Source organism: Aythya marila (genome assembly GCF_965140915.1).
Source record: "Aythya marila genome assembly, chromosome: 4".
Lineage (NCBI taxonomy): Eukaryota > Metazoa > Chordata > Aves > Anseriformes > Anatidae > Aythya > Aythya marila.
Genome location: NC_139045.1, coordinates 48,477,684 through 48,504,606, shown reverse-complemented (window position 1 = coordinate 48,504,606; position 26,923 = coordinate 48,477,684). Strand labels below are relative to the sequence as shown.

At 42.3% G+C, this 26,923-nt stretch overlaps 1 protein-coding gene across 2 annotated transcripts; it reads left to right on the top strand.

Annotated features, from left to right (window-relative positions):
* Window positions 1-20,674: 20,674 nt before the first annotated feature.
* Window positions 20,675-26,592, top strand: SRD5A3 (steroid 5 alpha-reductase 3; the record flags this gene model as incomplete). Of its 2 annotated transcripts, none has more annotated exons than XM_082758628.1 (5): window positions 20,675-20,886; window positions 23,344-23,495; window positions 23,915-24,109; window positions 25,458-25,580; window positions 26,145-26,592. In XM_082758628.1, 5 exons carry the CDS (start codon window positions 20,675-20,677, stop codon window positions 26,324-26,326), a joined length of 864 nt encoding a protein of 287 aa, XP_082614754.1. In that variant the 3' UTR covers window positions 26,327-26,592. The 2 variants fall into 2 exon arrangements, with proteins under 2 accessions (XP_082614754.1, XP_082614753.1); XM_082758627.1 differs by having other exon boundaries at window positions 26,067-26,581.
* Between the last annotated feature and the right edge of the window lie 331 nt (window positions 26,593-26,923).

Sequence of the window (26,923 nt, the reverse complement as noted above, 5' to 3'; positions counted from 1 at the left end):
GGATGTAGTCCATGGGCAAGAGAGATCATCTTGGCCTTACTGGGGAGCCGCAGTTTTCCACTTCTTCAGGTGGCTGTCATAATTCTTAAAACTTAGGAGCTGGCAGTCAGTGCCTGGGCACAATCTCTGCCAAGGCACCCAAACGATGCAGGTGCTGGGTGGAGATGGTCTGTGCCAGCAGCTGACACCATGAGGAAAGGCTCCTCTGCACCTTGGCAATAAAGCCTAGATCAAATTTTCAGGTCATGGCAAGGGGATACTTTTCAAAAGATGTTCAATTTTCCAAAAAAATGTTCTTTTTTTTTATTCCTTTTTTTTTTTTTAAATGAACCAATACACATCCTGAATTTCATTCTATTTTAAGTTAGGGGTGACAGTTTTCCAAACGAAACCCAGCATCTTACTACTGGAAATAAATATATTATTTTCTTAGCTTTGAAAACAACTAAACTGTTTCTAGCCCAGCATTTTTTTAAAGTATCCTGAAGCAGACAAACATCACGGACAATACCAATTCAAAAGGCTGACATTTGCAACAAGGAATATCAAGGAACATTGGTAATAACTAACAGTACCAGGCAAATAAAACTGCATTGCTTCAGCCTGTAAAATCTGACAGCAAGTAGGGTGGAGAATCCTGAAACGTTCCTCTCACCACAGAAATACAAAGACCATCAGTTTGTGTGTGTGTGCATGTGTGGAACTATACAAAGCCTGACATACTTTGAAAACTCAGTTATCAGCAAAAGCGACGTTGACCTTAATATCACTGCATTTAAGCTTCAGTCTTTCAGGCAGCAAGGGGGAAGAGCAGAGTTCCTTGAACAGAAAGCAAGAATTGAACATTTGAATGCAGAAGATGAACATGTTGACGAATACATTAAACAGGGGGGTTTAACACAATCTCTTTTTATCCCTTCAGCTCCATAACACAGATACGCTGAGATTTGTGTGAAAGAAAACTGAAGAGAGGTTGTAAGAACCACACTCCTTTACACAGGGTAAGTACACAAAATATTTAGGCTCTTGAAGGAAGAGAATGGGTTACAAATTGAAAACATTCCTTAAAATATGGGTTACCTGCAAGGACTGGGATAGGGTTGCATCGCCCCAAGGTTGCATTGGGAGCTGAAAACGTGATAGAAAGAAAAATAAATAAATAAATAAATAAATAAAGGTAAAATGGACTGACCAAAACTACCACAACTCAGACCAACAGTGTAGGTCAGAAGACATATCATTAATAGTCTGAAAACTCTTGTTGCTCCATGGGGTATGGACCCAAAAGAACAACTGCAAGTCTCTCCAGTAAATAAAATTTCAAATAATGGCCCTACTTTAAAGATATCTGCCTTTACTGACAGATCTTAAGTTGTGAAAAGTAAAAAAAGAAAAGACTTCCCATTCCTCCCAGAGCTGTGCGCTTGATGAAAGCATGAAAATAAGAGCCACGTTCTTTGTATGACAATGCAGGAGAAAATAAAGGAAATGAAAAAAATAATATCAACTCAGCACCACCATTTCAGAACATTTTGGCATATTTTATTATTTCCTTTTAACCATGCCCCTTCCTTCTTATCTCATGTATAGGCCTATCTACGGTGATGTTTTAAATGAGAAACTTTTTAGTGAGCCAACTGCACCTTTCTCCAGGGAGTTCCCACTTAAATTCCTGATAACACCGAACAATGGGACTTTTTTTCAAAGAGAAACAGAGTGTAATGAAAATGACATAAATTATCATTTAGAAATTGCGTCCCTTTGAATGCATTTTTCCTTCCTCATTCATAGGCAATTTTTTTTCTGGAAAAACAAGCCATTGCAGACCTTTCCACAGAGTAGCTTCCTTAAGCCAAATTATTAGCAGTAGAGGTGGGGTCCCTCAGTTAATACTATTTTCTCTTTCATATTTAAATTGATGTTTATAAAACAAGGAGTTAGGGAGCTGAGTGACTCAGGAGCCAAAGCTTTCTGAGTCTTTACAGCAATCAATTAAAATTGTAGCAGAGAGGGCCCAGATTAAGTTACTGAAGGCTTGGTTCATCTGTCCATAATTTGCATTTAGTAGCTCTCAAGATGCTCTGAAGTATTCCAGTAGTCTTCTCCAGAAAGGAGTGAGTCTCTTGAAGGCCATGTGTCATAGCTGTCAACCCATGGAGATGCCCTTGGTGCACCAGGGTATTTCGAATGGCACCTTATATCTATGTTATTAAATAGAAAACTCTGTCAAGCTCTTACTGTCCACATTAAAAGCACTATGTTATTCAGACAAAGCCATAAAGAACGAATATGTTTTTATCTGGAGCCTGATTTTAAGAACAGCAAAATGTTAGACTTTATCATTATGATTCAGAAGATTAAACTGGTGTGGAAACTGATGCCAAAGTGTGATGGTAATGTTCCTCCCGTATGTCAGTGTGGAATTGTGTATACTTGAAAATATGTCACTTGTGCTAACTTTCTTCATTCAAATACAGAATCACAGAATCACAGAATTTCTAGGTTGGAAGAGACCTCAAGATCATCGAGTGCAACCTCTGACCTAACACTAACAGTCCCCACTAAACCATATCCCTAAGCTCAATACGAGAATTGGAGAGGTGTAGTTGTTTGAACCTATTCCTCCTAGCCTTCCTTCAAAGCTGTGCTGTGTGTCAGGCGTGCTGCTGAAAACCCAAATGAGAAAAAGGGGAGATCTGTGGAAACCAAAGGGCTCAGTGTGGCACATCTTCACTTAGGAGCAAAGACAGTCTTTACCATGTTTTAGCTTACCCATTATTTAATTTAGGCGGCTAATTTCCCCTCAAAGTGGTAAAATCAGGTCCTCCAGACTTCACAGTAGGAATGATGGAGGAAAATGTTAACAAGGGTGACTTAGTTTTCTGAAAGCAGGCTTGTGAAATCCCTCTGAAGGCAGTGGCAGGAGGAAGGGGTCTCTGAAAGCCTCCAGGAGCAGATCCTCACCAGTGACCTGGACTCTCCTCACTGTTTACTGGCTGAACCTGGCAGGAGTGTGCTCCTGGTGGGCAATGGGCTCCACACAGGTTTGGTGCCCACCCCTCCACCAGAAGGCCAGGGATGTTCACGTGTCCCAGTCGGGCTCTGCTTTCCTTTAGGCGGCCCCCTGGTTTTGAGGGGTTCTCTGGCAATTTAATCATTTCAGAAAGGAGATAAGGCTAAAAGCATTGATGTAGGTTGTTAACACCATGCTTATAATTTCTGGCTTCAGCACAGAGATTATTCCATCCAAGAGTGTGGGATCAGTGTAGGATTTAGGCAGACCGAACCCTATCCCAGGTCTTATGCTGTTTCAGCTTCTTTAGTCTCCTGCCAGGCCAACACAAAGATCTGCAGGAATCCCTTTTTGTCTAGCTTCACACACGCTCACAAATGCCAAAATTAACAAATCAAGATTCCAGTTAATTCCAGATGAGCACATCTGAATTGCTCCATCTTATGATAATATTTTGCATCTTTCTCAGAGGAAATACTTGCATACCTAAACAGCTCAGCAAAACATCTCCAAATCAATTTCTAGCTCACGTCTCTTTTCCTGAATCCAATATTATGGATCCAAATGAGTCCTCCCCATCACTCCCCAGTCAGTGTCATTTGGTGAAAGGGGGAATTAAGGAACTGGGATTGAATGGTGTCAGGCAATGGAAGAAAGGGACTGTAGGTCTCAAATCCTATATATGCTGCTGTAAGAAAAAGGGAAAGAGTTAGAAGAAGCAAAGGAAGAGAAAGATACATTTCTACCCTTTGAGTAAGGCTCATTAATTGTTCAATGGGGCAGCCTGTCTAGCAAAAAGCCTTACATATTCAAAGCATACCACCTAGGTGAGACCAGCGCTGAGAAATCTTTATTTTTTCAGCCTCATGGGTGAGACATGGGCACCGTGCCCCTGCCAGGACTGAGTCCCTTTCCACCACTTGCAGAAAGAGCACTGGTGTAAGATGGGGTGTAAGATGGGGTGCCTGGGGGGAATGAGCTCTGTGCTCCTGGGCATCGGGGCTGGCAATCCCACTAAGTCCTGTTAAGCCCTTCATGCGTTTGAGTTCTTGGTTGTGGTTTCCAGTGAGTCTGGAAAAACACCCTTCAACATTTTGTTTAAACGCCTCCCTCATTCCCAGACTTCCTCCTCCAATAATCATAAAGGAATCACAAAGTAGGAACTTCGGAGTTTCTTAAAAATAGCTCCCTTGTGTTGAAGACAGTGAGAAATGCTGGGCAAATCACCAAGTGATGGAGACCTAAATCCCTAAGAGCTTATACATTAAAAAGAGTGGTTTCAATGTCAAAATAAATAAATATAAAGCTGATTTTGCACTCCAGGATTATGTTTGGGAGGGAAGGTTCTCCTCCTGTTTTACACAACCAAACTTAAAAAGAAATCTCCCCGTGAAACACCGCTGGGTTTCTGCAGAAGTCCAGACGACTCTGCTGGGCAGGACAAAGTTTTTTTCTGTTTGTGGAAAAAGCTCCGTTTGGAAGATTTGGAAGCAATTTCTGCTCTCAGTTTGCAAAGTGCAAATCAGGACAGTTTGTAACAACACCGAGCTATTGAGATGCATGGAAGTATTTACATAAGTAAGGTAAGCAGGATTTGACCCAGCGCCGTGAGCCCTGCAGATAGCATTGTCCTGTCAATTTTCACTCCCCACAGCAATGAAGCCAGATAAATGGCTTCCTGCCATATGGCATCACCTTTTTACAAGGGATCGTGTGGACCTCGCCACTGGCCTCTAGATGTTTTGGAGGGAAGATCCCACTTGGCTTCACAACGTAAATCTCAAAATGTTTTCCAGACCTGCCATGTAGTACGAGTTCTCTGCAGAAATTTATAAGGATGTCCTATGTAATGTACCAGGACAAAGAAGAATTGTGTGCTAGTTGTAAGGTTCAGTGTTTCAGCTCTCACCACTTGGAAGGACAGAGCTCTACACATGATTTGTGTTGTGATCGCTTGGAGTCATCGTTGCCTCCTCTCATGGGGCACAGAACTGTCTGTACACAGCAGCTTAAGCCATTTAGGATGCCTTCACGGCACAAACCAGACCAAGTTTTGAACAGCTTATTTCGTCGTAGGGCTTAGGCCACCAAATGAACAAAGTTCGTTGATAACAGCTTCGCCTTAGTCAGAGAAGGCTTTCCCCAGTATTTTCCAGTCTGTCCTTTCATCCTTCCATGGACGCTTTCTCTCATCCTCTGCTGCCCTCAACTCTAAATTATCTAGCTGTGATATATTTCATGGCCATGTTACACCAAAGAAGATCAGAGAAAATAAATGGAGTGGTGTTATTCCAACTTGACTTCAGAGAAGAGCAAAGCTCTAAGGAAAGCACTTTTCCCCTTTTATTTATGAAATAAAACTTGAGAGTTTCACCCCTCAGGGAGGGATTGCTTTATATCCTCACTGTATGTAAAATTTACCCTGCCAAGAAGCAGCTGATAAACTCGAATCTCTCCTCACAGCGTGAACTTCTTAATTCCTCTGCCTCATTTGTTCATCAGCACTTTATGAGAAAACAAACAAAAACACTGACTGTTTGCCCATTGTCATCAAGGGCATCCGAACACTTCCTGCCGGGAGAGGTGGTTGCACCACCCTTGGAGCAGAGACGACCGCATCTTTCTTCTGCCTCTTCATTTACAATGGCCAATCTACAAAGCCGGAATCCCAGGGAGCTTAATCAAAAGGCAGAAGACGCCCCAGGGTATGTGTTATTGTCTAATAACAGTGAGCTGTGCACGTTGTTAGCACCAGCACTGGCCTAGTGTCAGCGTTTCTGCGCACTCGGGCGTCCCTCGGAGGAGTCTTGCTGCTCTTCCAGGACAGAAATTGTTACAGATGTAAAAGCACGTTATTATAGGAGTGCAAAACATGGTCTTTAACAAGATAAAAATCTAAAATAGATCCCCAGTGTTCCTCGCTGGTAACAGTTCTCTCTCTCATGTGTTTGCAAAGAACATTTATGCTTTCTTCAGCTCAGTCCATCAGCTGCTACAGAAAGCCTACAGGCTTCTTCTGAAGTTCACTAGCCAAAGTTTCAATGTATTTTCAAAGCACTCTTCTGTGAGATGCTCAGCACATTTCCTACCAGCCATCCCTCAAATTAGGCAGCAGCATACATCCAATTGCTCTATGATTAATTGCTGAGATATTTCTCCAAGTGCCTTCCTTTCTTCTTTAAAGCTTTTTCTTGCAATCTCTGATAGTTTTTTGCCACCTTTCCTCCTCAAATTTGTATTTTTTTTCCTCCTTGCTTTGTCCATTCTAGCAGTCCTTTCTTTCCTACCTCCTTTTTAGCTTTTTTCTTGCGCCCATTTGGGTTATTCGATCCCACCTCCAAACCCCTGTGTTGATGCACATGAGAAACAAGGCCCTTCTGCACCATCCCCAGCACCAGATCACAGCCGTGTATGGAGACATTTTTGCATTTTAATATTAAAAAAAAATAAAAATCCTTGAACTTCAAAATTCCTCCTATACCACCTACTAGCAACCAAATTTGCATACATACACATGCACACAGAGCCACAGGTATAAAAAATAGAGTACTAACAAAGCTAACAAAAGGCAGGCGCAGCTCAGTCATTCTCACTAACTTGGTCTCTTGTACTGCCAGAGACCATTTCAAAAGGCAAACTCTCGTCAGATATTGGGGAGGGAGGGAAGGGAAGGAAATTCATGACAGATTGTGCTGTGAATTCCTAAGCCTGAAGTTTTGTTTGTGATTTATCATTGCTAAGCCTTATCAAGCACTGATTGAGTCTTTCCTCTCTCAGCCCTCGAGGGTGGCAGGCTCTGGTCTCCTGCGGTTCCCTCCCAGCCGACTAGCTTCTCTAAATGCTAATCAGATGATACGGACCCTTCTGTGATCTTGTGAAGGGCTCTATCAGCAGTTTGGTAGAAACACCGTAATGTAAAAATGATACTCCGCTGTCATCCCTGATAGGTGTCTGCCAGGAAGTAGGGTAGGAACACCACATCAAATGGCTCGTATGTTGTCAGCTCCTGTGAAACCTGTCCTGGTTTCAACTAGAATAGCAACTAGAATAGAGTTAATTTCTAAATAGAGGTAATCTCTATGGCATGTCAGGATGTGGACAAGTACTTACCTAACATGGTTTTGCAAAGAAAACAAAAGTTTTATAACTTACGTTGTTTTTTGTGTTTGTTTTTTGTTTGTTTGTTTGTTTGTTTGTTTGTTTCCTAAATTGAATTAAATTCAGCCTAAACCCATGTTGTTTACAGACAGGATAAATCTGGGGCCAAGGGTCCTAGCAACTTCAGTTTTCGCGTGGAAGATACTGTAAGCATCTACAGGCAAGAGAGAGAGCCATTTCCTGACACACAAGCAAGCAAGAAATCAGTGCTCCTACCAACACAGCTACACACCCCAACACCTATTCCTCAGTGCAAACTGCCAAGCTAAGAGCAATTTTTTTTTCTCCTCTTGAGGGGAAAAGCTCCTTGTGATCGGGATCTGGCTGGTAGGAAAGGTATACATGTATATGTGTTCCTTCCCTGGCCAGCTGCTCTTCAGACAGTTCCTGGAATAGAGAACGGCCAAAAGCCACCACGTGAGCTCTGGGTCTGCCCAGCATCTCTGCTGATGCATCCATGGAGGGCTTCCTTCACAGTGATGACAGACAGGAGATGGACAGGCTTGTCTGGGCACTGCCTGGGACACAGGTTCTCTGAGGACTGCTCAGGCAGAGCTTGTGGTGGACATTTTCCAGGTGTCAGAGTCCAGCCTCCTCAGCAGGCTGAGCCACTGTGTGCAGGTTTCTAAAGCTTTCAGAGAATCGGGATCTCTCACCACGGGATCTGAAAAGCTCTGCCTCTCCTTCTGACACCCAGAGAAACCCGGCACATGCCAGGGCTTCACATGTTGGATTTGGAGAGGTGACTCATGGGCAAGCTCAGAAACTCCTCACTCTCATCCCCATCCTGCACAGTGACTCCTGCATCGCTGCTGGCTGGTGGGGTGTTCTGACCATACCAATACAGCCCCCGTAGAACCAATACCCAAAATAATAATATATAATATAATCTAAACACCGGGCACTGCCTGCCCTCCCCAGCACCTTTTCAGGAAGACTGGATCTCCCTCCAGAAACCTTCAGAGGCACCCGCATCCCTCAGCTTCCTACAGAGGCACTGCAGGCACAAGCAGGACTGCCTGCGTGGTCATTCCTTTATAAAAGAAGACAAACATCAGCAGGAACTTGTGATAACCCTTTCCAATTCAAAGATTAAGGTAACTTTTCTGAGAGGGCAGTGTTGGAAATGAAGCAGCTTCAACCTGCAGAGGGGCAAGTGTGGTGGCCCACAGCTTAGAGTGCAGGAGATGCTGTGGAGAGAGCCTGGCTCCATCAGCGCAGGCAGACAGGGGACCTGGAGCTTGATTTCCCTTCAGAGGTGTAATGCAACCAAGGGACTATGAGGGAAAAACCTCGCCAGCAGTGCGATGCTTTTCTTCAGTCCAAATACAAAAATGGCACAAAATGTAATTGATTCCTTTTTGCTGTTCCTGGTCAGGTTAAAGCTAACTTGGCTTGCTTCATTGCGCATGTCAAAAAGCTTCAATGTGGGGTCAGTCAAAAATCATTTATTAATTCCAGTTTGTTCAGATAGTAAACAAAACTGCCCCTCTTTGCACCCAAAAGTAATGTCACAGCCTTTGCCAAAGGAAAAAAAAATAAAACAACTTGTGTGACAATATGCCCAAAACTCCCCCAAAAATCAGCTGAATTTAAGCTATCCAAGCTTCATAAGTGGCAAAGCAGTTTCAGATATTAATTACTGCTGGCACTGCAGGGCCAAGTTCAGTTCCCTAAGCTTTATCCAGAAGTGTAGGAGACTATGGAGATACAACCTGATATGTTTATCTTTGCGAAGCACGCTCTCTGCCTCGGTCGTGTGCCAGATGTTGCCACAGCTGCAGGAAGTTGTTTATCTGCCCTCGCGACCTTTCAGAAGTGTCGGGCGATGGTAAAATCATGTTTTTATTGAGCATCTCTCCTCTTTAACTGGAAGCTCTCCACCAGCAGTGAAAATAGATTTTCAATTCTATAAGGAAGCCAGGGACTGATATTGCAGAGCTCTATAATCCAATTATATCCTTTACTGTGGGCTCCCTGTAAGAATTTTCTTTAGGGAGACAGCTTGGAAAAAAGACTGACTGCTTGAACACCTGTGGTAGCTACTGTTACTGGTACCTTTTCTAAATCTCATCAGTCTGCATGTTTATTACTCTATACACCTCTAGATTATTGCAACATTTTTCTGGAGCTGAATTAGCCTACATTGGCGTTTTTCAGGACTCCTACAGCATCCAGTTGCTCAGTCCTCATGGAATATCATTTAGATGTGGACTCCAAGTACTCCTTGATCCTTTGAAAATGTTAGCTTTTACAGGGTTCCCAAAGAAAAGAAATACAGATAAATTCTCCTGAATTGCCAGATAATTCTCCTGAAATAAATTCACAGCCGCAAAAGACAGATCAAGAGCACCGTCAGCAGAGCTAGATACTAATATACATTGATTGATCAACGTTATGGTGTAAGTGATAGTCCTGAGCATGGGAGAAAAAGGATTAAGCAAAATACAAGTGGTATGTATCCATCAACCTTATCACTCAGGAGAAAAAATAACAGTGTCATTAGCTAAGTTTCCAAAATAGCCCAGTTTCCTGCTTGAAAGTCAATCCTTCAGAAACAGGTTAAGCCTTCATTTTGTTATGACATGCTGGTAAAGTCACAAGGGTGCCTTTGGTCTTTTTCTGTCAACATTAATGTGCTAAGTGAAAATCATTGGTCAAATGGAAAACAGTTTGTTCGCAATACTTTATAATTATCAATATACCTTTTTAATCGAACAGCAGTTGTATCACAGAAAGATCTTGATTACCAAAGAGAGTAAAAGAATTTGGTAATGCTTTGTTTTCATGTTTTCCATTCTACTTTTAATCACTTCATTTGAGCTGAATTAACATAAATTTTAGTAATTGTTTATCTTGTGCATTTTTAAGGATAAACAAGGCAATTAATAGTAATGTATTCACTTGCATATTAAATCTTCCCCGTAACATTAAAATCAGTGCAAGTTCATTAAGCCTGCTGGTGCTGTATTCAATTAGCTACTTCTGACTTCACTGGTAGCTTCCAGACGTTTGCAGTAGCGATGTTTAGACACATTTACTACGTGCTTGTGACAAAACCACAGAGCCTAAGATGTTTTAAAGCTCTGAGTATATCCCCATAAAGATGCATCTGCTTCTGAGGGTTTTACACTGACTAGAGGTCAGATTTGAGAATTACATAATTCTTCACAGCAATCTCATTTGTTAGGGCCCAGAGTTAATCTGTTTATATTTGGACTCAGACCTGACTTTCTTTTAAGTTAATTTAGTGTTCTTGAAAGTGATCAGCTTCACAGGGTCAGGAGCAAATATCTTATTCAACCGCAGAGAAATGACAGCTCAGGTAGGAGCAGCATAAATTCCCCACCTGTTCCTACTAAGCTGCCTCATTGCTTTTACCCAGAGTCATCTTAATGGGGCTAGATAGACAGATCTTGCTCTGTAGCCATATTGGCCTTATATAGAAGGCACCTAGCCTTTGGGAAAGGTGCCTGCTAGGAACAGCTGTGGTGGTACCATGCTGTGGACACTGTGGTACGAAGACACAAGAATTCATTTCATCAGGGACACCAAGTAACTACTCAATGGTCAATAACTCTCACCAGTGATACCAGGACAGAGTAAGCCTACAATTAAGTTCCTCCTCCAAGATCTTCTAGTTTCCAACTGGAAAGTTCCTCACTATGGAAGACCAAAGTACAATTAAGTCCTTGGAGGGAGAAGCTGAAGTCACACAAATTTAGCCTAGAGAAAAAGTGCCAGTTCTTCACCTGTGAGGATAACCAGTCACTGGAACAACTTAACCAAGTTGTGGGAATTCTCCACCGCGGAAAGCTAACAAGTCATTAGTAAATGTCCTTTAATTTCATAAAAGATGTTCTAGTTCAAACTTCCAAGGAACTCATAACTTTGCTGGCATAGATGATCACAGCATCTTCAGAGTCCATGCCACCGGCAAAACTGAAGTCACAAGGATTCATTTTGAAATCTCTTATCATGGTCCTGTTTGCAGGCACAAATTGGGCTTTCACTGCTGGCTTCTCCGCCTCACAGGAAACAAGACTGATTTTTAAAAGTGCTCCTTTCCAAAGGGGAAAATTTGCAGAAAAATAAATACCATAAAATAGTGTTTCAGACTCATCAAAACCTTTTTCTTTATTCAAACATAAAGTTGCCATTCTGATTAAAACTATTTGAAATGAATGCCGTATAAGGAAAAAGAGAAAAAATGAAATAGAAATGATTTATTCTTTTCTCCAGTATCATGAAAGTGTACATATTTTCACAAAACATTGTGAAAATGTTTTCAACACATCTAAAAAAGTGTTCTTAAAAATGATTCATTGGGAAATTTTGGCTACCTCTAGGTTCAAAAATACAGTTTGAACGCTCTGGGCTTAGTCTTCCTTTCTCTGTACAAAATAAATACATAAATAAATAAATAAAATTGTACAGTTGAGAGCAATGCAATTTGTGATGTTAGCAGACACTCAGGGCCGGACCTTCTATATGCAATTTCAAGGGATATTTTATATGCAGCATTACTGATGTTCAACAATTTCTCTAAACATGAACCCTTTTAAAAATGAGTGTTCTGAGCTGGATTTTTGTTTTGTTTTGCTTTGTTTCATTAAGAAGCAGTTTAAAAGTTGAACAGACCCTTTCATGTCTCCTCCCGAGATTTATCTGTTCACGTCTCTACGGTCTATATTTCTTTTGTTCACACCATAAATCTCGGTTCCAAGCCAGATATTTGTAATAAGTCTATAAAGAAAACAGAAAGAGGTGTGGTAAGTTTATCAGCTTGAACCACACATTTAAGTTTCTGGTGTACATAAAAATTCCAGACTTAAGTCTCTTGACTCTCCCTTCCAAAACATTTCCTGCTTATTTAAAAAAAAAAAAAAAAAAAAAAAAAAAAAAAAGAGAGAGAGAGAGGGGGAAAGAAAAAGAGAGAGGGAGGTTTAGTACAGGAAAAAAAAAAAAAAAGTTTAATTAAAAAAAAAAAAAGATATTTAGTAGCAGAATTCATCAGATCTGCAGCAAGTGTGTGAAGTGTGTGTTCATGTTAGCCTCAGCAAAGCCCCAGGCTGGCAGCAGAGCCCACCACCACCATTTGATTTCAGTGCTGCTGGTGGGCAGTGGCAGGGTGGCTCTGTGTCGGTCTCACAAGCGGGGATCCAAAACTCTGAGGTGAAAAAATGAGCAGTACACAGAAAGCCCTTTGTTCTTCCTCTCTGGCATCTCAGAAATCCTGTATCATAACAGCTTAGCACTAGCCACAGAGGGACTTGAGGAAATAACAAAGAACTACATGGAGTTATTTTCATTTCTTCCTAAGTAGCCTCTTCTAATTCATCAGATCAGTTTCCAAGGCTCTTTAGATGTAAGTGGAAACAAATCCTGCATGCAGATAGAAGGAAGGAAGCCAGCAGAGAAAAGCATCCACTGGCACAGCACCTTTAGGTGTGACAGTCAGCACAGCAGCACTCCAATGCAGGCATTGTTCCAGCACTGGTACTTGGAAAATAAACTCTTCTGTTCCTGAAGGCCTTGAGCAACTTGGAAGCCCTTGGCTTCCTTTGGAGGTCAATTAGGGAGGACAGTGGGCTAAAGCTCTCAGTGCTGGGGTAACATGAAGAAATCGAAGTTGGATGTGGGATTTTCAGAAGAGCTCATCAAGTTGAATTTAACTGAAGGCTAAAAATCCAGAATCTGAATGATTTCCACCTGGCTCTCTGAGCACCAGCAGCCAGGGCAAGCATTGCTACACCTGATTTTGGCAGAGGCAGAAAGAAGGCAGCAGCCTCTCCCATTTAGATCTGCACCATGCCGTGCTCTGTCCTTCTGCCCAGCAGTGCTGGTGCTCCTTGCCCTGCCAGCCCACCAGGCCCTGAGCCACCATGTACGATGCTTGGTGTGTCTGTCCTCTGCCCCCAAAGCCTGGCCAGGACAGCAGGAAACAGAGCCACATACCCCTTTATAGCTGTGTAAAATGCCGGCAGCACAGCAGAGGTCTTCATTGCTTGTTGCCCTGTGCTCAGCCTATTCTGAACGCTGCCTCAGACCAACCAGACAATTAGGTTTAACAATCCTAACTTGGCTGTATTTCTTCTCACGTCTCTACTGCTTATGCAATCCACAACCCTTAATCCATGAAGGACATGAAGGACAGAGGCCTGTACAAGTACCACGTCCCTATTGCTACAACACTCTTCTTGTTGCTCTCCTTCCAAGGGTTTTGAGGCCCGTCATGTGAAGACTTCATTATAGCAGCAGTCAGAGGTGTGGGGAGCACAGCCTGCGTCCTCCTAGGTAACAGAGCCAGCCCCGCGTGACCTTCACTTTGTTTTGAGTCGGACAATACGAATATTTATTAACTGCTCTCTCGAGCACTCTGGCTGCTGAACAGCACACAATGATTCTGGCAAGCAAGATGTGACGTTAGCCAAAGCTGCTTTCAGTATCTGGACACAAAGGCTGAGATTATTTATTGTCGGAGACCCCATACGCCTCAGTCATATCTGCTTGTTCCTAATGGTTTATTTTTCTAGCCTCTGGTTCAGAGAGCAACAGAGTAGTTTATGCCAGTGCAAATCTTTAGGCACGGCACTACAAGTAATTAACTCACACATGACCTTGTATTTGCTTTCACCGCTTACAGACTTTTTCTTTTTTAATCGTTTTCCCAACCATGTGTGGAGACCCGAATGACGTGGGCACAGGCACCCTTGCCTAGCTGCATCATACACAGCTCTCCTTTGCACTTTTCAAAGTGCAAAGAGAAGATGAGCCTGGACAGAAGGGCTACATGTGGCAGTGTCCCAGCTCCTTAAGCTTGTCTCTTGAATTCTGTGCCCCAGCTTGGCCTTTAATCCCACACCATCATGCACATGGCAAACAGAGCTCAGCTCCACGACCTACAAACCACCACAGAGAAATTATCACTGATGAGCCGCCTCTGAATGTGCTCGCAGCATGCAGGGCTCTTCAGATGCTGTTTCTGTTCCAGCTGTAGTCAGTATTTATCATAACTTCTATACGAGTTTGTGGTGTTAATCCTCTGATAAATATTTATTGAGAAAATTATTAGTACAACACTTTCCTGATAAATATTTACTACAGATATTTTGTCAGGAAGCACACTGGAGGAAAAAATCATCCTTTAAAGGCTGTTACAAAAAATCATTTAGAAAAGCAGGCCAAGATACAAATCAATCAAACAGCTGGGAAAGAAAAAAAAAAAAAAAAAAAAAAAGAGTATACAAATTAAGCATATGCCAGCAAGGGAAGTAGTACACAGCAAAGGAAGGATTTGCCAGAATAAAACAAGATGTGGTGAGCTAAAGTGGCACTGACTCTGTTTCCACTCCCAATTTCATTCAGAACTAGACTCGGATTTGTAACTGACAGCTCCAGATAAAATTAATTTCCTTTGAATAAAATCATATTCTCCTGCACAGAGACTTTCATTTGGAAATACTAAAAAGGGATGCTCTGTCTTTCACAGCCAGCACTGGTTTGTCTAATTTCCAACCCACACATCAAACTGAAAGCTTGAGCTTAGACATATTTAGGATCCAGTTCTGCAAATATAAGCTAGCAGTTTGAAGCACAAACCGTATGGTAGTATAGTATCTGTGCTATTGTCTTTTTGCCCTTTATCACAATGTCTGAATACTTGTATTAATAAGAAAGCAAAGACGTTAAATTGTCTTTCAGATATTGCACTGAGTTTATCAGGAAGAATTAATTTGCCACAATTATATTTATACAATATGAATAAATGAGAAAAAAAAAAAAAAAAAGAATATTCATAAACAGCTTTCATTTCCCCTGTGACATGTTTAAGTTGAGGAACACAAATGATTTTCTACAGCTGTTTTTACAGCTGTTAACTGTACTTAGTAGTTGAAAACCTGAATTTCTTTCTAGTCACAGGTCATGGGCAGTAAGTGTTCCTTGAGCCTCTCTATCTTTCCCAAGGCAGAATCACTGTCAAGTATGAGCAGATACATGAATGAAACTTATGTCTTCACATTATTGCAAAATGCAGCAAAACACTGATAGCATATGAAAATAAATAAATAAATACACATCTGCATTCTGGAATAGGAAAATAGTCTAGCATTTCTATGTAGTAAAGAGCCAATATAAAGCCAAGATTATTCTACAACACATTTCAGGAGAAAAAAATAATAAAAAATGGCCTCAAAACTGAAAGGGGTCATGGACTGGTCCTCAAGGTGTGCTGTAGACAAAATCACTCTCCGCAGATTGTACTGAAGCAACTTTCATCCTTCTAGAACAAGCCCCTTCTTGTTTCCCTGCTGATTTTTCTGAAATAGGCTCCAGCATTACATTACTTTCTGTTCGAAGTCCCAGAGAGGGTAGGAAAGGGCCCCTAATGCCATCTATTTCCACAGAGTGCACAAAGCAACGTACATAAGATCTTTGCTTCCTTGAGGAAATTTTGACCCTTCCCAATTTTGAGTTCTAAATATTGATGTTACTTTTCTCTTTGCCTGCCAGATTCACTTGTAGCTTTATTGCCAAATCTGTGCCAGAATCTGTCTATTCCAGGAAAACCCCTATCATTTTTGCAAGCACAGACATTCTGGCATATTTCTAAAATAACATAAAATCATATATAGATGATGGTCACAGGTAAGCACAGCTTCCACAAATTCTTTGAAAATTTAGGTGCAGAGATAGACAATTATTTGAACCCTTGCTACTATTATGGATCTGAATTCTGCCCCTGCCAAGCCCTGGGGTTGTGTCATGGATCAGTGCACTTCGACAAAGAAAGTAATAATGATGCATCCCTAGGAATTGTAAGTTGTCTGACCTGCTCTCTTTTTAACCACCACTTACCTATAATCTTAACTAAAGGTGTATTTATTTCTCAGTAAGCTATTCTGCAAATCAAAAGGATTCTATATGAGCTTTAGGTAGTTTTCTCCCTTGCAAATTTCTTAAGGTTAGTTTACTCTTGTGAAACCCCAAATCCAGGTTCATACAGCAAACAGCAGCTCGCCCAGACAGCCTTCACAGCACGCAGCTAGCGAATGACCAAAACCATATCATACATCTTCAGAGCAGTGAGAAAGCTGGTTTTATTCCCAGGCTGAAACTCCAAACAGTCTCAGATTCCAAGCCTGCCATGTTGGAAAGATACTTATTAGCTGTGATCAGTGGAAACTCAGCAAATAATATAGCTGAATAGCAAGCAAGTCCTATTTCTTAGCATCACATCTCTAAGAGATGTAAAGTCACACCTTGAAGTCCATGGATTCGTGCGTATGAGTTCTGCATTGAGATTGCCATGTACACATAACACTACAGCCATTTTCTCATGTGAGAGTGACCATCTTGGATTCGTAGAAGACCGTAGGGCCTACCAAACTGTACATGATGTGAAAATGGAGATTTTTGCATCTCCCCATTAAGCTGCTCATGCAGCACACTGCCAACGCCAGTCTCACGAAGCGCGTGACGTGGGCGCTGCTTCCTGCCCTCCTGAGAGTCCGGCACCGATCGGGCACGGGACTTTTCATCTTATCTGCGAGCAATTCCTGCTTTCCATCAGCTACTGAGAACACTCACGTTTTCTAACTGGAAAGCCAAGGACATGCAGTCATCCTTGAATTGTGGGAAGTGCATTTTGGAGTAAGTTTCTCACATCTCAAAGCATGCTTTATTTTGTGTGCTCTGTGATTTATGCTTTCTTGGCCCCACTATCTTGGTATTGTCTTCCAGCAATTAAAACCAGTAGACATGGGCCAGTATTTTAACCTTCAAAATGTAGCAATCTGATGGCTTTCTTGGTTTATTTTCCCATAAATCATAAAAGCGGTGCTAATTAGTTGAATCAAGGATTCTTTTTACTAATTAAAATCCCCAGACCTTCCGGTACTAAACAACTTAACATAGATTACCATGCCCTGTAGCTGAGTATCTAGATTTTAGGGTCTCCACCCACATTGGCTTTTAGCACGTTCATAAATGTCTGAAGGACCATGGCCTCAACTGGTACTTTCAAGGTTGCCCTTGTCCTAAATTCTAATTGAATCGTGTCCCATAGAGATTACCAGGACACCCACCTGTAGCTATTTTAATCACAAAGTTTTTTGGGCTTTGTTAGCAAATTAAAATCTACCTTGGAAAAATATCTGATTGAGCCAACCAGCAAAAAGTATCTGAATAACTGGATGACTTCCCTATCCTCCCTTACAAATCAAATCAAATCAAATTAAATCAAATCAAATAAACCTGTAAAATCATTTGGTTTGTCTATCGAGTCCAGAGTTGCAGTGAAATCTGCTCTGGGCTGACCAGTGACCAATACTCATTTTTGTTCCTCACGGTATAACCTGTCCTGGCACATCTTCTGCAACAGGCAGGCAACTCAAAGCAGTTACATCTCAAGATGACTCTCCTGCGTGCTCTGCGCCTTTGTGGAAAAGTGATGTCTTCTTCTAGTCTCACCGAATGCTTCTTTGCATGAAACACACCAAAATAACCCTAGATCTAGGAACATAAATAACTAATGGCCATTTTAATTCTGAATACTTCTCTCTCCATCTGGAAGATCTCCACCTGGGAGGACAATTCAGCTCTACAGCTGAGAGACGGATGAATTTTGGAAGGAAAACCCTGGCACTCTGGAGGGACCTGTCCCCACTAGGAACCAGGCTAACTAGTTTCAGCTAGTTTCTGGTTGAGTCAAGTTAGCTTGAACTCCATCCATTGAGCTGAAAACAGTGTCGTAGATCTGTGCACAAGTATTTTCAACCAAAAGCAGCCACAAACAGCCATACTTGCCCAAAGCTTTCAAATGTTCACGGTATATGAGCTGCTCAGGATTTCCAAAGCCTGGAGTGACTGCGAGTGCCAGCCCCTGCAGAGCTTCTGGCCAAAGGGTGGGTGGTTGATGGCACCTCGGGCTCTTGCTGGAAGCTGGACAAGGTCCAGTGCAGGGCAGGTTCCTCTGACACTCGAGGAACCAAAGAGTGTTGGTGCCACCTAGAGGGACCATTCGCATAAAAAGTGTGAAAATCACTGCGCATGGACACAATAATGTGCCTCAGATGCATAGTATTAAGGAAAAATCCTAGAGAATGGTACTTACCACTGTGAAAAAATTATACACAATAACAAGGAGTAGAAGAGTACAACTTGTGTTGAAAAGGTGTCATAGTCCTCACCACAACTTGCAAATATAAATATAGAACATGTACTTAAGACAGCCAACTGCCAATTTCTCTCTCCTTCAAGCCATTTCCCAGCCTCACGGCTGTACTCCTTCCATTTCTTCCTCCAATTTTCTACACCCTGAGGAAACAGCCAGCAATCTGACCACATTTTGAGGTCAGACCACAGTTCCCTGTGCTGCTGAAGCACTGTATGCCGCTGGAGTCGGATGGCAGCAGTGCCTTGGATATCTAAGACGTCCAAAAGACACAGTCAAGAAATCCCTGAGACTGCAATTTCACAGCCTTCTGCCCATCACCAGCTTTGCTGAAGACCAGCACCTGCCCACCTAACTTAAAGCTGCTCTGCAGGAGAGCAGGAGCAGAACAAACACCCACAAGCAAGGAAGAACCAGTGCATAAATAATGTCATCTCCTTTCCTCCTCCATTAAATCTGCCACCTGCAATCTCTGATCCACTACAGCAGTGGTGATAACTCACGGGGACGCTATGGGGCTTGGGGTGGGCTGCTGATGGGTGAAATCTGAGGCTCTTCCATGGTAGCCTTAGCATCCACATGTGGAGTTGGAAAGTTTGGCCTGGGATGGCCGATGTCCAGGAGGCAATCATCTCCAGGGGATGGCAGGTGTAGGAGCTCATTCTGCTCTCAGTAAAACTTGTGGTAAAGTTCGTGATGGATTCAGATAAAATCAGCTCTCACCCTTACACTAAAATATTCAAAAAGTTAATCTGATGTTATTATCTTATTTTTTAATTTACTAAATTCTGAGTGAAGCTACCAGCCATTTGAGTTTTTTAAAAATGAGAGTAACAGCAATATGTTATGTATTTAGTCATATGCTTACCTTCTTCTCATGCTGTTTATCAAAAACAATTAGGCATGAAATCCCCAAACCAGACTTGTGATTGTTATACTGAATTTGAAAGAAAAACAGACTCAGTCCCGAACTTTGACATAAATTATATTGACATTAAAATATTTATTACAGCACATTATGTGTATATAACTATAGAGCTACCATCATATGTTTTAGCAGAAAATGTGAGCTTCAGTGATTATTTTTCCCAAAGCAATATTATTGATGCCAGGAGTGCTTTAGCTGAGCATGGGCTGCCTTGCAGGATCCACTGATAGGATGAATTAACACAGTCATAAATGCATCCTCAAAATCATTTAGGCTTACACCTCATGTTTAGGAAAGTGCATCAGTAAAATTTAAAAATTTTCTTTCAGTCAAACCTGATCTACACACACAAAAAAACACACTGTATGAATTTTGCAGTAGGTTGGGATTCAATTAAAGTGCTTATAATGACATAATTCAGTCCAGTATAGGAAAAAGTCATTAACACCTTTCAGAGCATTGGAGGTACCACTCTACAAGCATGCAGACAAGGCATGTACTTCCACTGGGGAACTTCCACCTGAAGTCAAAAACCCGTGTGTGCTCCAGGCTCGAATCTCTGTGATCTACATGGTGGTTGCCACTGCTTTATCCTCCTGATTTATTGACTTTAGGATGGTTTGGAGTACCATTAAAGACTGAAAAATTAGGTTAGCACTAAAGACTAACAAAATTAGGCTGCTCTGTATGTAAAGGCCTTGAAATACTGTTCAGCAATTTCTTCCTGACTTGTTACTTTACTCCAGATAACACCAGAGTGACAAAAAGAGGGATGCACAGAGGAGGGGTGCAGGGAGGACGTTTTTCACTTGGGGCCAAAGGGAGCTGTTTCCCTGTGGTGCCAAGCTGTTCTGAAGTCTTGGTTTCTCAAGACAAAAGAAAGGCAAGGAAAGGCTTTTCAGAGAATCACAGACTGGCTGAGGCTGGAAAGAACTCTGAAGGTAATGTAGTCCAACAAGCCCAGAGCACATTGCACAGGATGGCATCCAGGTGGGTTTTGAATATCTCCAGAGAAGGAGACTCCACAGCCTCTCTGGGCAACCTGTGCCAGTGCTCTGTCACGCTCACACTAAAGTGTTTCCTTATATTCAGCTGGAATTTCCAGTGCTTCAGTTTGCCTCTCATCCTGTCGCTGGGCACCACCGAAAGGAGACCGCCTCCAGCCTCCCGACACCCTCCCCTCAGATATTTATCCACATCCACGAGGTCTCCCTCCCCTCGGTCGTCTCCCTTCCCGGCTGAGCAGCACACCCTTCTCCCTGCCGGCCAGCAGGGCACACTGCTGCCTCACGGCCAGCCGGCATCTCAGCCCCGGGCCCTCAGGCCTGGCGCTGGCCGCCATCACCCAGCGCGGGCCGGGGGGCGGAGCGGGGCGGCCGGCGGGGCCGGGGCCGGGGCCATGCCGGCGGGGCTGGGCGCCGCCTGGGCGCTGCTGGCCGCTGCCTTCCTGGCGGCGCTGCTGCTGCACCGGGCCCAGGCGAGGCGGCCTGGAGGCGGTGGTGGTGGTGGCATCGCCTTGGGCCTCTTCCAGGACCTCATCCGCTACGGGAAGACCAAGAACGGCGGCGGGCAGCGCCCCGCATGGCTGCGCCGCTGCCAGGTGCCCAAGAGGTGAGCGGGGCTGTGGTGGCTGCGGGCGGCGTGGTGGTCTCTAAAAGCCCCTCAAGGTCTCCTGCAGTGCTCCCTGTGGGGTCTGCGGGTGGAGGGGGGTGTTACAGGTCGCAGGAGAGGTAGGGCACAGGCTTAGAGAAGTGTTTCAGCACGCAATGAAATGCTGCGTTTTCTCCTATTGAGTGAATGCTGCGTGCCTTATGCAACGTGTATTTCAATTAACTGCAAAATAGCCTACGCAAAATGGAGTGTTGATTCTCAGGATGTTACCAAAAGCATAAGTGTGTTTGGGTCCTTTTCATATGTACTGGGTGGCTGCCCACTGGCACTACAGAATGGCCAAGTCTGTGGTCCCGTGGGACGCTGCCCTTCGGTGAGGATCTGAAAATCTGTGGCTGCAGAGCAGAACTTGTTGAGGAGCCAGCTGACAGCAAGAAGCACGTTGTACTACTATACAGTTCTTTTGGAAAAGACTTTGAGTGGAAAGATGTGTAAAACTCTGCTTCAGATCGGACCTGCTGAAGTCTCATATGCAAACTGAATGATGCTGGAAGTGCATTATGTACTTACTCTGTCTTCCTCAGTAATGGCTTCTAAGGAACATGCTTATTTTTACAGAGTTAGCCTCAGTTTTTTGAGAAATTATTATTCTCTGTTTATGGATAAGGAACGTAGAGGCCTCGATCATATGCCCCAAACTGGAATAAAAGCATACTCTTTTGTACCCCAGTCCCATGCTGTACCTACACAAACCTTCCAGCAAGACGAGATCAGGGACCTGGGAGTGTGGACACCTGAGTGTAACTGTGACTATTCAAACATACTTTGGCGTTGCTTTCTGAAATCAGTTCTCAATCATAAAATATTCAAAGTTGGAAGGGACCCACAAGGATCATCAAGTCTGTTGTTGTCTTCTACTTTCAGGGTTTCTTGATAAAATATACTACATGATCCTGATAATAGCATGTTAATCTAAGTATCCAAGTGCTGTATGCACAGTCTAACAAGGCAAAAGAACTGTTGTGTTACTCAAACACACTTTTTTTCTGAAACAGATGCTGAAACAAATTGCCATGGAGACTTCTTAATAGATGTTTTTTAATAGGATAGGAGAGGGAAACGGGGAAAAAAAAAAAAAACACCTCTCCAGCTTTTTATACATTACTGGGATCTCATTGCTTTGATCACCTGAGATTCTTGACCAGAACTAGCCTTTGACTTGAACGTAGGCATGACAGGAGCTTGCAGGTCCAGAAGGACAGGACTGGGGTGCTGCTTAACCCAAAGGCCTGATCATCCCTGATATAACTTCATTATCAGTAACACAGTTTACATATGCAGCTTTCAAAACAAATGTTTAAAAAGGTTTTGTGACACAGCATATTATTCATGGCAGGGTTATAATGTTGTATCTTAGTTATCAAGCTTCTGCTCCAGAAAATTCCCACAGATGCATTTAGGCTCTGTGGTATCCACAGCAAAAAGAAGGGTTCATAAAAGCTTTGGTTTAGGTGCAGTGTATTGCAAAGTAAGGTATTCTTGAGGTAGGGTCTGATTTGAGTTGATCTGTCTTCAACAGAAGTTTCTAACCACCTCTTCTTAGGGAAGATGCTATCTGAAGAATGTGGCTTTTTCAGTGAATTGGTCTCAGGCTCTCAGCATCTACAAGGCGATTCTGTTACTGCAGTATTGAACCTGTAACCATGTTGTTCATGCTGGCTGAAGGAGGACGGAAGATCCTGAAGCTAACTCTTGAGACATTTTCTATTTCCACTCATCTGCATCGTATTTCCAAACAAGCATTGTATTTTCACTAGCCTAGACCTTTTTAAACTTTACTATTCCATCTTGTCAAATGTGATTCATTTCAGGTTGGTTTGGCAAACGCATACCATTCCTCTCTCCTTGAGGGTTGACACGTAGTTACTGTAGTGCTGGATTGCTCTGTAGGTCAGACACATCCCCAGAATAGTTGAGATTGTTGAAAGCTCACCAGCTGCAATGGTCAGGTTGTTCTGGAGTGTGCAAGGAAACTTGCTGGCTTCTGACTTGGCTGCTGTATTGCTGTTGAGCAACAGCATGGAAATGTCCAGAAAGTCATTTCAGACATGCTTTCAGTGGTATAAATTATGAAGAAAATTTGTGTAAGTCATGATTATTTGTCAGTATTGAGGAATGTCTTTGCAGTGCATGGTTTACACCTTCTCTTAGTACAGCTACAGTTGCTGAGGTCAGCTAAGTTAGATGTGTGCTGCCTGTTGTTTCAGGCAGCATTTAAGGGGGGAGATGCTAGGGTTTTGCCTGCTTGGTACAGCTGAGTCCTGAGTTCTCTGCTCATTGATGGGTGAGACGAAAAGGCACGTGCTGACCATCAGACAAGTGTGTCCTGCAGCTACATGTCAAACTAAAAAATAACAAGAACATTAAGTGTAATGAAGATGCTTTTTGTTCCCACAGGTGGTTTACTCACTTCTATATAGTTTCTGTACTCTGGAATGGCTTTCTGCTGATCGAGCTTTTCCAAGCTAAATTCCTTGGAGCAGCACTCCCACCATGGATGCAGCAATTGCACAGTGCTTTTGGCAGAGATTTGCAGAGCCAGAACACAGGCAAGTATTCCAGCTACTGTAAAGCAGACATATAAATATTACAAAACTGCACTACCATCCTTTGCTGGATAAGTATTCTTCTTGTGCTATTTCATCAGCTGCTCTTAAACTAGGCTCCAGGTAATGTTCCTAGCATACCAAGTCCGTTTGTTTTTATTTAAGGTAGAAATCATTCTAATTTATTAATATAATAGCTTTCAGCACTCATTTTAGTAGGAAGGGCCATTTTTACCTTCTACATGTAGTCTTGTGCAATCACTGTGGTCAGCAGTGTCTCATATGTGCAAATATTTTTCCCAGTGCTAGGTTAGTTTAAAAAGAGGATAAGATTTTGCTGTGGGGAGGGGAAAATTAGCTCTTTTGAAAGGGTAAAATTGGTCCTAGCTATTCCTAAGTCACTATTTTTCATTTGTAAGCAGATAGCGAACACTTCTCTGCACTTTTGGTTCTCCTGCTCCTTTGGCTGCATAGCTTTCGAAGACTTGCAGAGTGCCTCTGTACCAGTGTGTTTTCCAATGGCGTCATTCATGTTGTGCAGTATTGCTTTGGACTTGGTTACTACATTGTTCTTGGCACAACTGTGCTATGGCAAGTGCCTATTAATGTCAGGCATGGTAAGTACCTGCTTACTTATTACCAGTTTCATTTTGTTGCTCCGTTTTCTTTCCATCATGGCAAACAGTTCACTTTGTTTCACAGAGGGCTTGCATGAGAAGTGTGTTAATTGGTGAGAAGTAAAAATAACGTACTGTCATAGTCCAAAGTAACTACACTTCAGTATGTTGCATAATAATCAACCGGTATTACTCACACGGACTCACGCTCACTCGCTTACTCATTTTTATGTTAACCACCACTGTAGTTCCCTGAAATTCACTGTTATTCTATCTCATGGTAGATGATACTTTCAGGAGCATTACAGGTCAGTTTTGCCATTAAGATCCATTTGCTTTAAGAAAGAAAATAATCGGTGCCAGTTCTCAAATATTACTACACAACTCCAGTTAAAATAAAGTTTCCTTTTTTGCTGTAGGCTTTCCTGTAGGGTGGACCTACTAAGGTTGGGACCATCTTGGCCAACTCTTTTGCCTTCCACTCAGAATTCCCCAGTGCTCTGCCTTACGCCAGTCACACTCGTCATTCCCTTGGTGCTGTAATGGCTGCATTAATACAGCAGTAATTTGAATTATATGACCTATTTCTGCCAACGCATTCCACTGAGGCTCCCGACTGAACTCTTACTTGCTCCTCTGCACAGATAAACCATGAGCTGCAACACTTCCACTGGCTGCAGCACTTCTTCCATGACCGATTTATGGAAAATGGTTGTTACTAAGTATGTAACTTTAGTCACGTTTTTAACCACTTCCAATCACATCAGCTCCAGTTTAATATGGTTATTTGTAAAAACAACCTTCAGGTCATCTGAGTAGGTAAAACCCTTTTTTATCTGGACACATTTTTCTACTTTTCTCATCTTGTAGATTCTCAGAGCTGGTATATTAACATGCACATTGGACCTCATCCTTAATGCAATGTTTTTGATGGGTTAAGTGGTTTACAGTGTGTGTGGATAGGAGCATATATCTATATATACCACTTCCTGTGAATAAGACATACAAGTGTACTTATGTGTTGACCTGAGACATGACAATATCTTTTGTTAGGATGGTAAGAATTATAAACAAAGTTGAATAGTGAGGTTTTCGACTGCAAGTTATATATGAGTTATACATAATAGTATACTTCAAGCTACTGGATTAAAAACTAGGTCTTTGATATTTTTAGTGTAGAGCATTTAAAGGAAAGGAACTAGTAGCTGAGTACTTAAATCACACAGGACTCAAAAGCATCTTCCAAGTTTTGTAAGACAATAACGTATAACATACGTGTGCAGTGTTTTGGAACAGTGCTTGGGAAGGTATTTACTGGCGTTTTATTAATGAAGCATATGTCATGTAGGAAAAGAAAGTTCCGTGCAGATCTGCTGGTATCACGTCATAGGAATTGTGGTGTACATTTGGGCCTCTCTTCACCAGCACAGATGTCTTGTGATTCTAGCTAATCTTAGAAAAAGTAAATCAGGTAAGGTGTTTCGTTTATGTGAGCCATTTACTTCCCTACTTTTTTCCTGGTTGTTTCAATAGGCTTCTGTAGCTTCTAACACCTTAAAAGCAGTATTTTTTAGTAACTGTAGTGTGGGAGCCTTTGTAAGACTTTCAGCAGGTTAAGTGAAGCTGTTTGGAGAAGAGATTGGGCAGCTGAATGTTCAGAGCTTAATTCAAAGGTCTGGCTTACGCTATCCTAAAGACAAATGGTCACGCTTAGGACTTGGGTCACTCCTCTGAGATGTCACTTCTTTTTCTGTGGGGGTTAAAAACAGGCTTCCTTACACCAAATTTATGCAAACAGCCAGAGGTGATACCTTATTTCATTAAGAAGTGCAAAGCTGCCAGATCAGCTGGAGCTGCATGATGATCATTTTAATGAACGTGTTGTTCTATAATTGTGAGTAGAGAAATTTGTTTAATGGATATTGTTCTGAACTTACTTCTTTCCATTTGCTTGCAGGAAAGGTCGTAAGTCTGAGCCACAGTATACCTTTTGGAGACTGGTTTGAAAGAGTTTCTTGCCCTCATTATTTTGCAGAACTCCTCATTTATGTGTCTATGGCCATCACATTTGGACTTGACAACGTGACCTGGTGGCTTGTAGTGATGTACGTTCTTTTCAACCAGGCGCTGGCTGCTGTTTTGTGTCACGAGTTCTACCAGACGAAATTCACCTCCTACCCAAAGCATCGGAAAGCATTTATACCGTTTGTTTTTTAAAATGTGTCTTCTAAAGTATTTTTTACAGACTGGAAGTGTTTTCAATGAGGGACTGAGCAATTTAAAATTTAAAATTTTATTAAAATTTACATTTAATAAAGCCACAGTGAAAGTGCACGTTTTTCTAATTCTAGTTTAAAAGATTATAATTTTTATGATAATCTGAATAATTTTTATGATAATCTGATGAGTGTTGTTGATTTTTGTGGGGGAAATGTAAGGTGTGTATGTATATCATGCAAGATATGAAGTGGCTGACTGAAGACCTCTATTAAAATCGAGGAGTAAGGTATATATGTGTATCATGAAAGCTATGAAGAGGCTGAGTGAAGACTGAAAGAATGAAAACTGAAGAAATGCTAATTGAGTACTTAGTGTTTTATATTTACGTTACACGTAACACACTTCTTGTCGTGTGGTAAGCGAAAATATGTATCTGTGTGAAAACTGTGAGGAGAAAGCAGGGTGCAGGGAGCCATTTGAGCCGCATTTTGTGCCTGGCCAGCCATCGGGGCGCATTTTTATTCCGTTTTCCCCCTTTTGCGGGCCTGCTCCCGGCGCCCTCCCCGTGAGGAAACGCGGCTGAGGGGCGGGAGG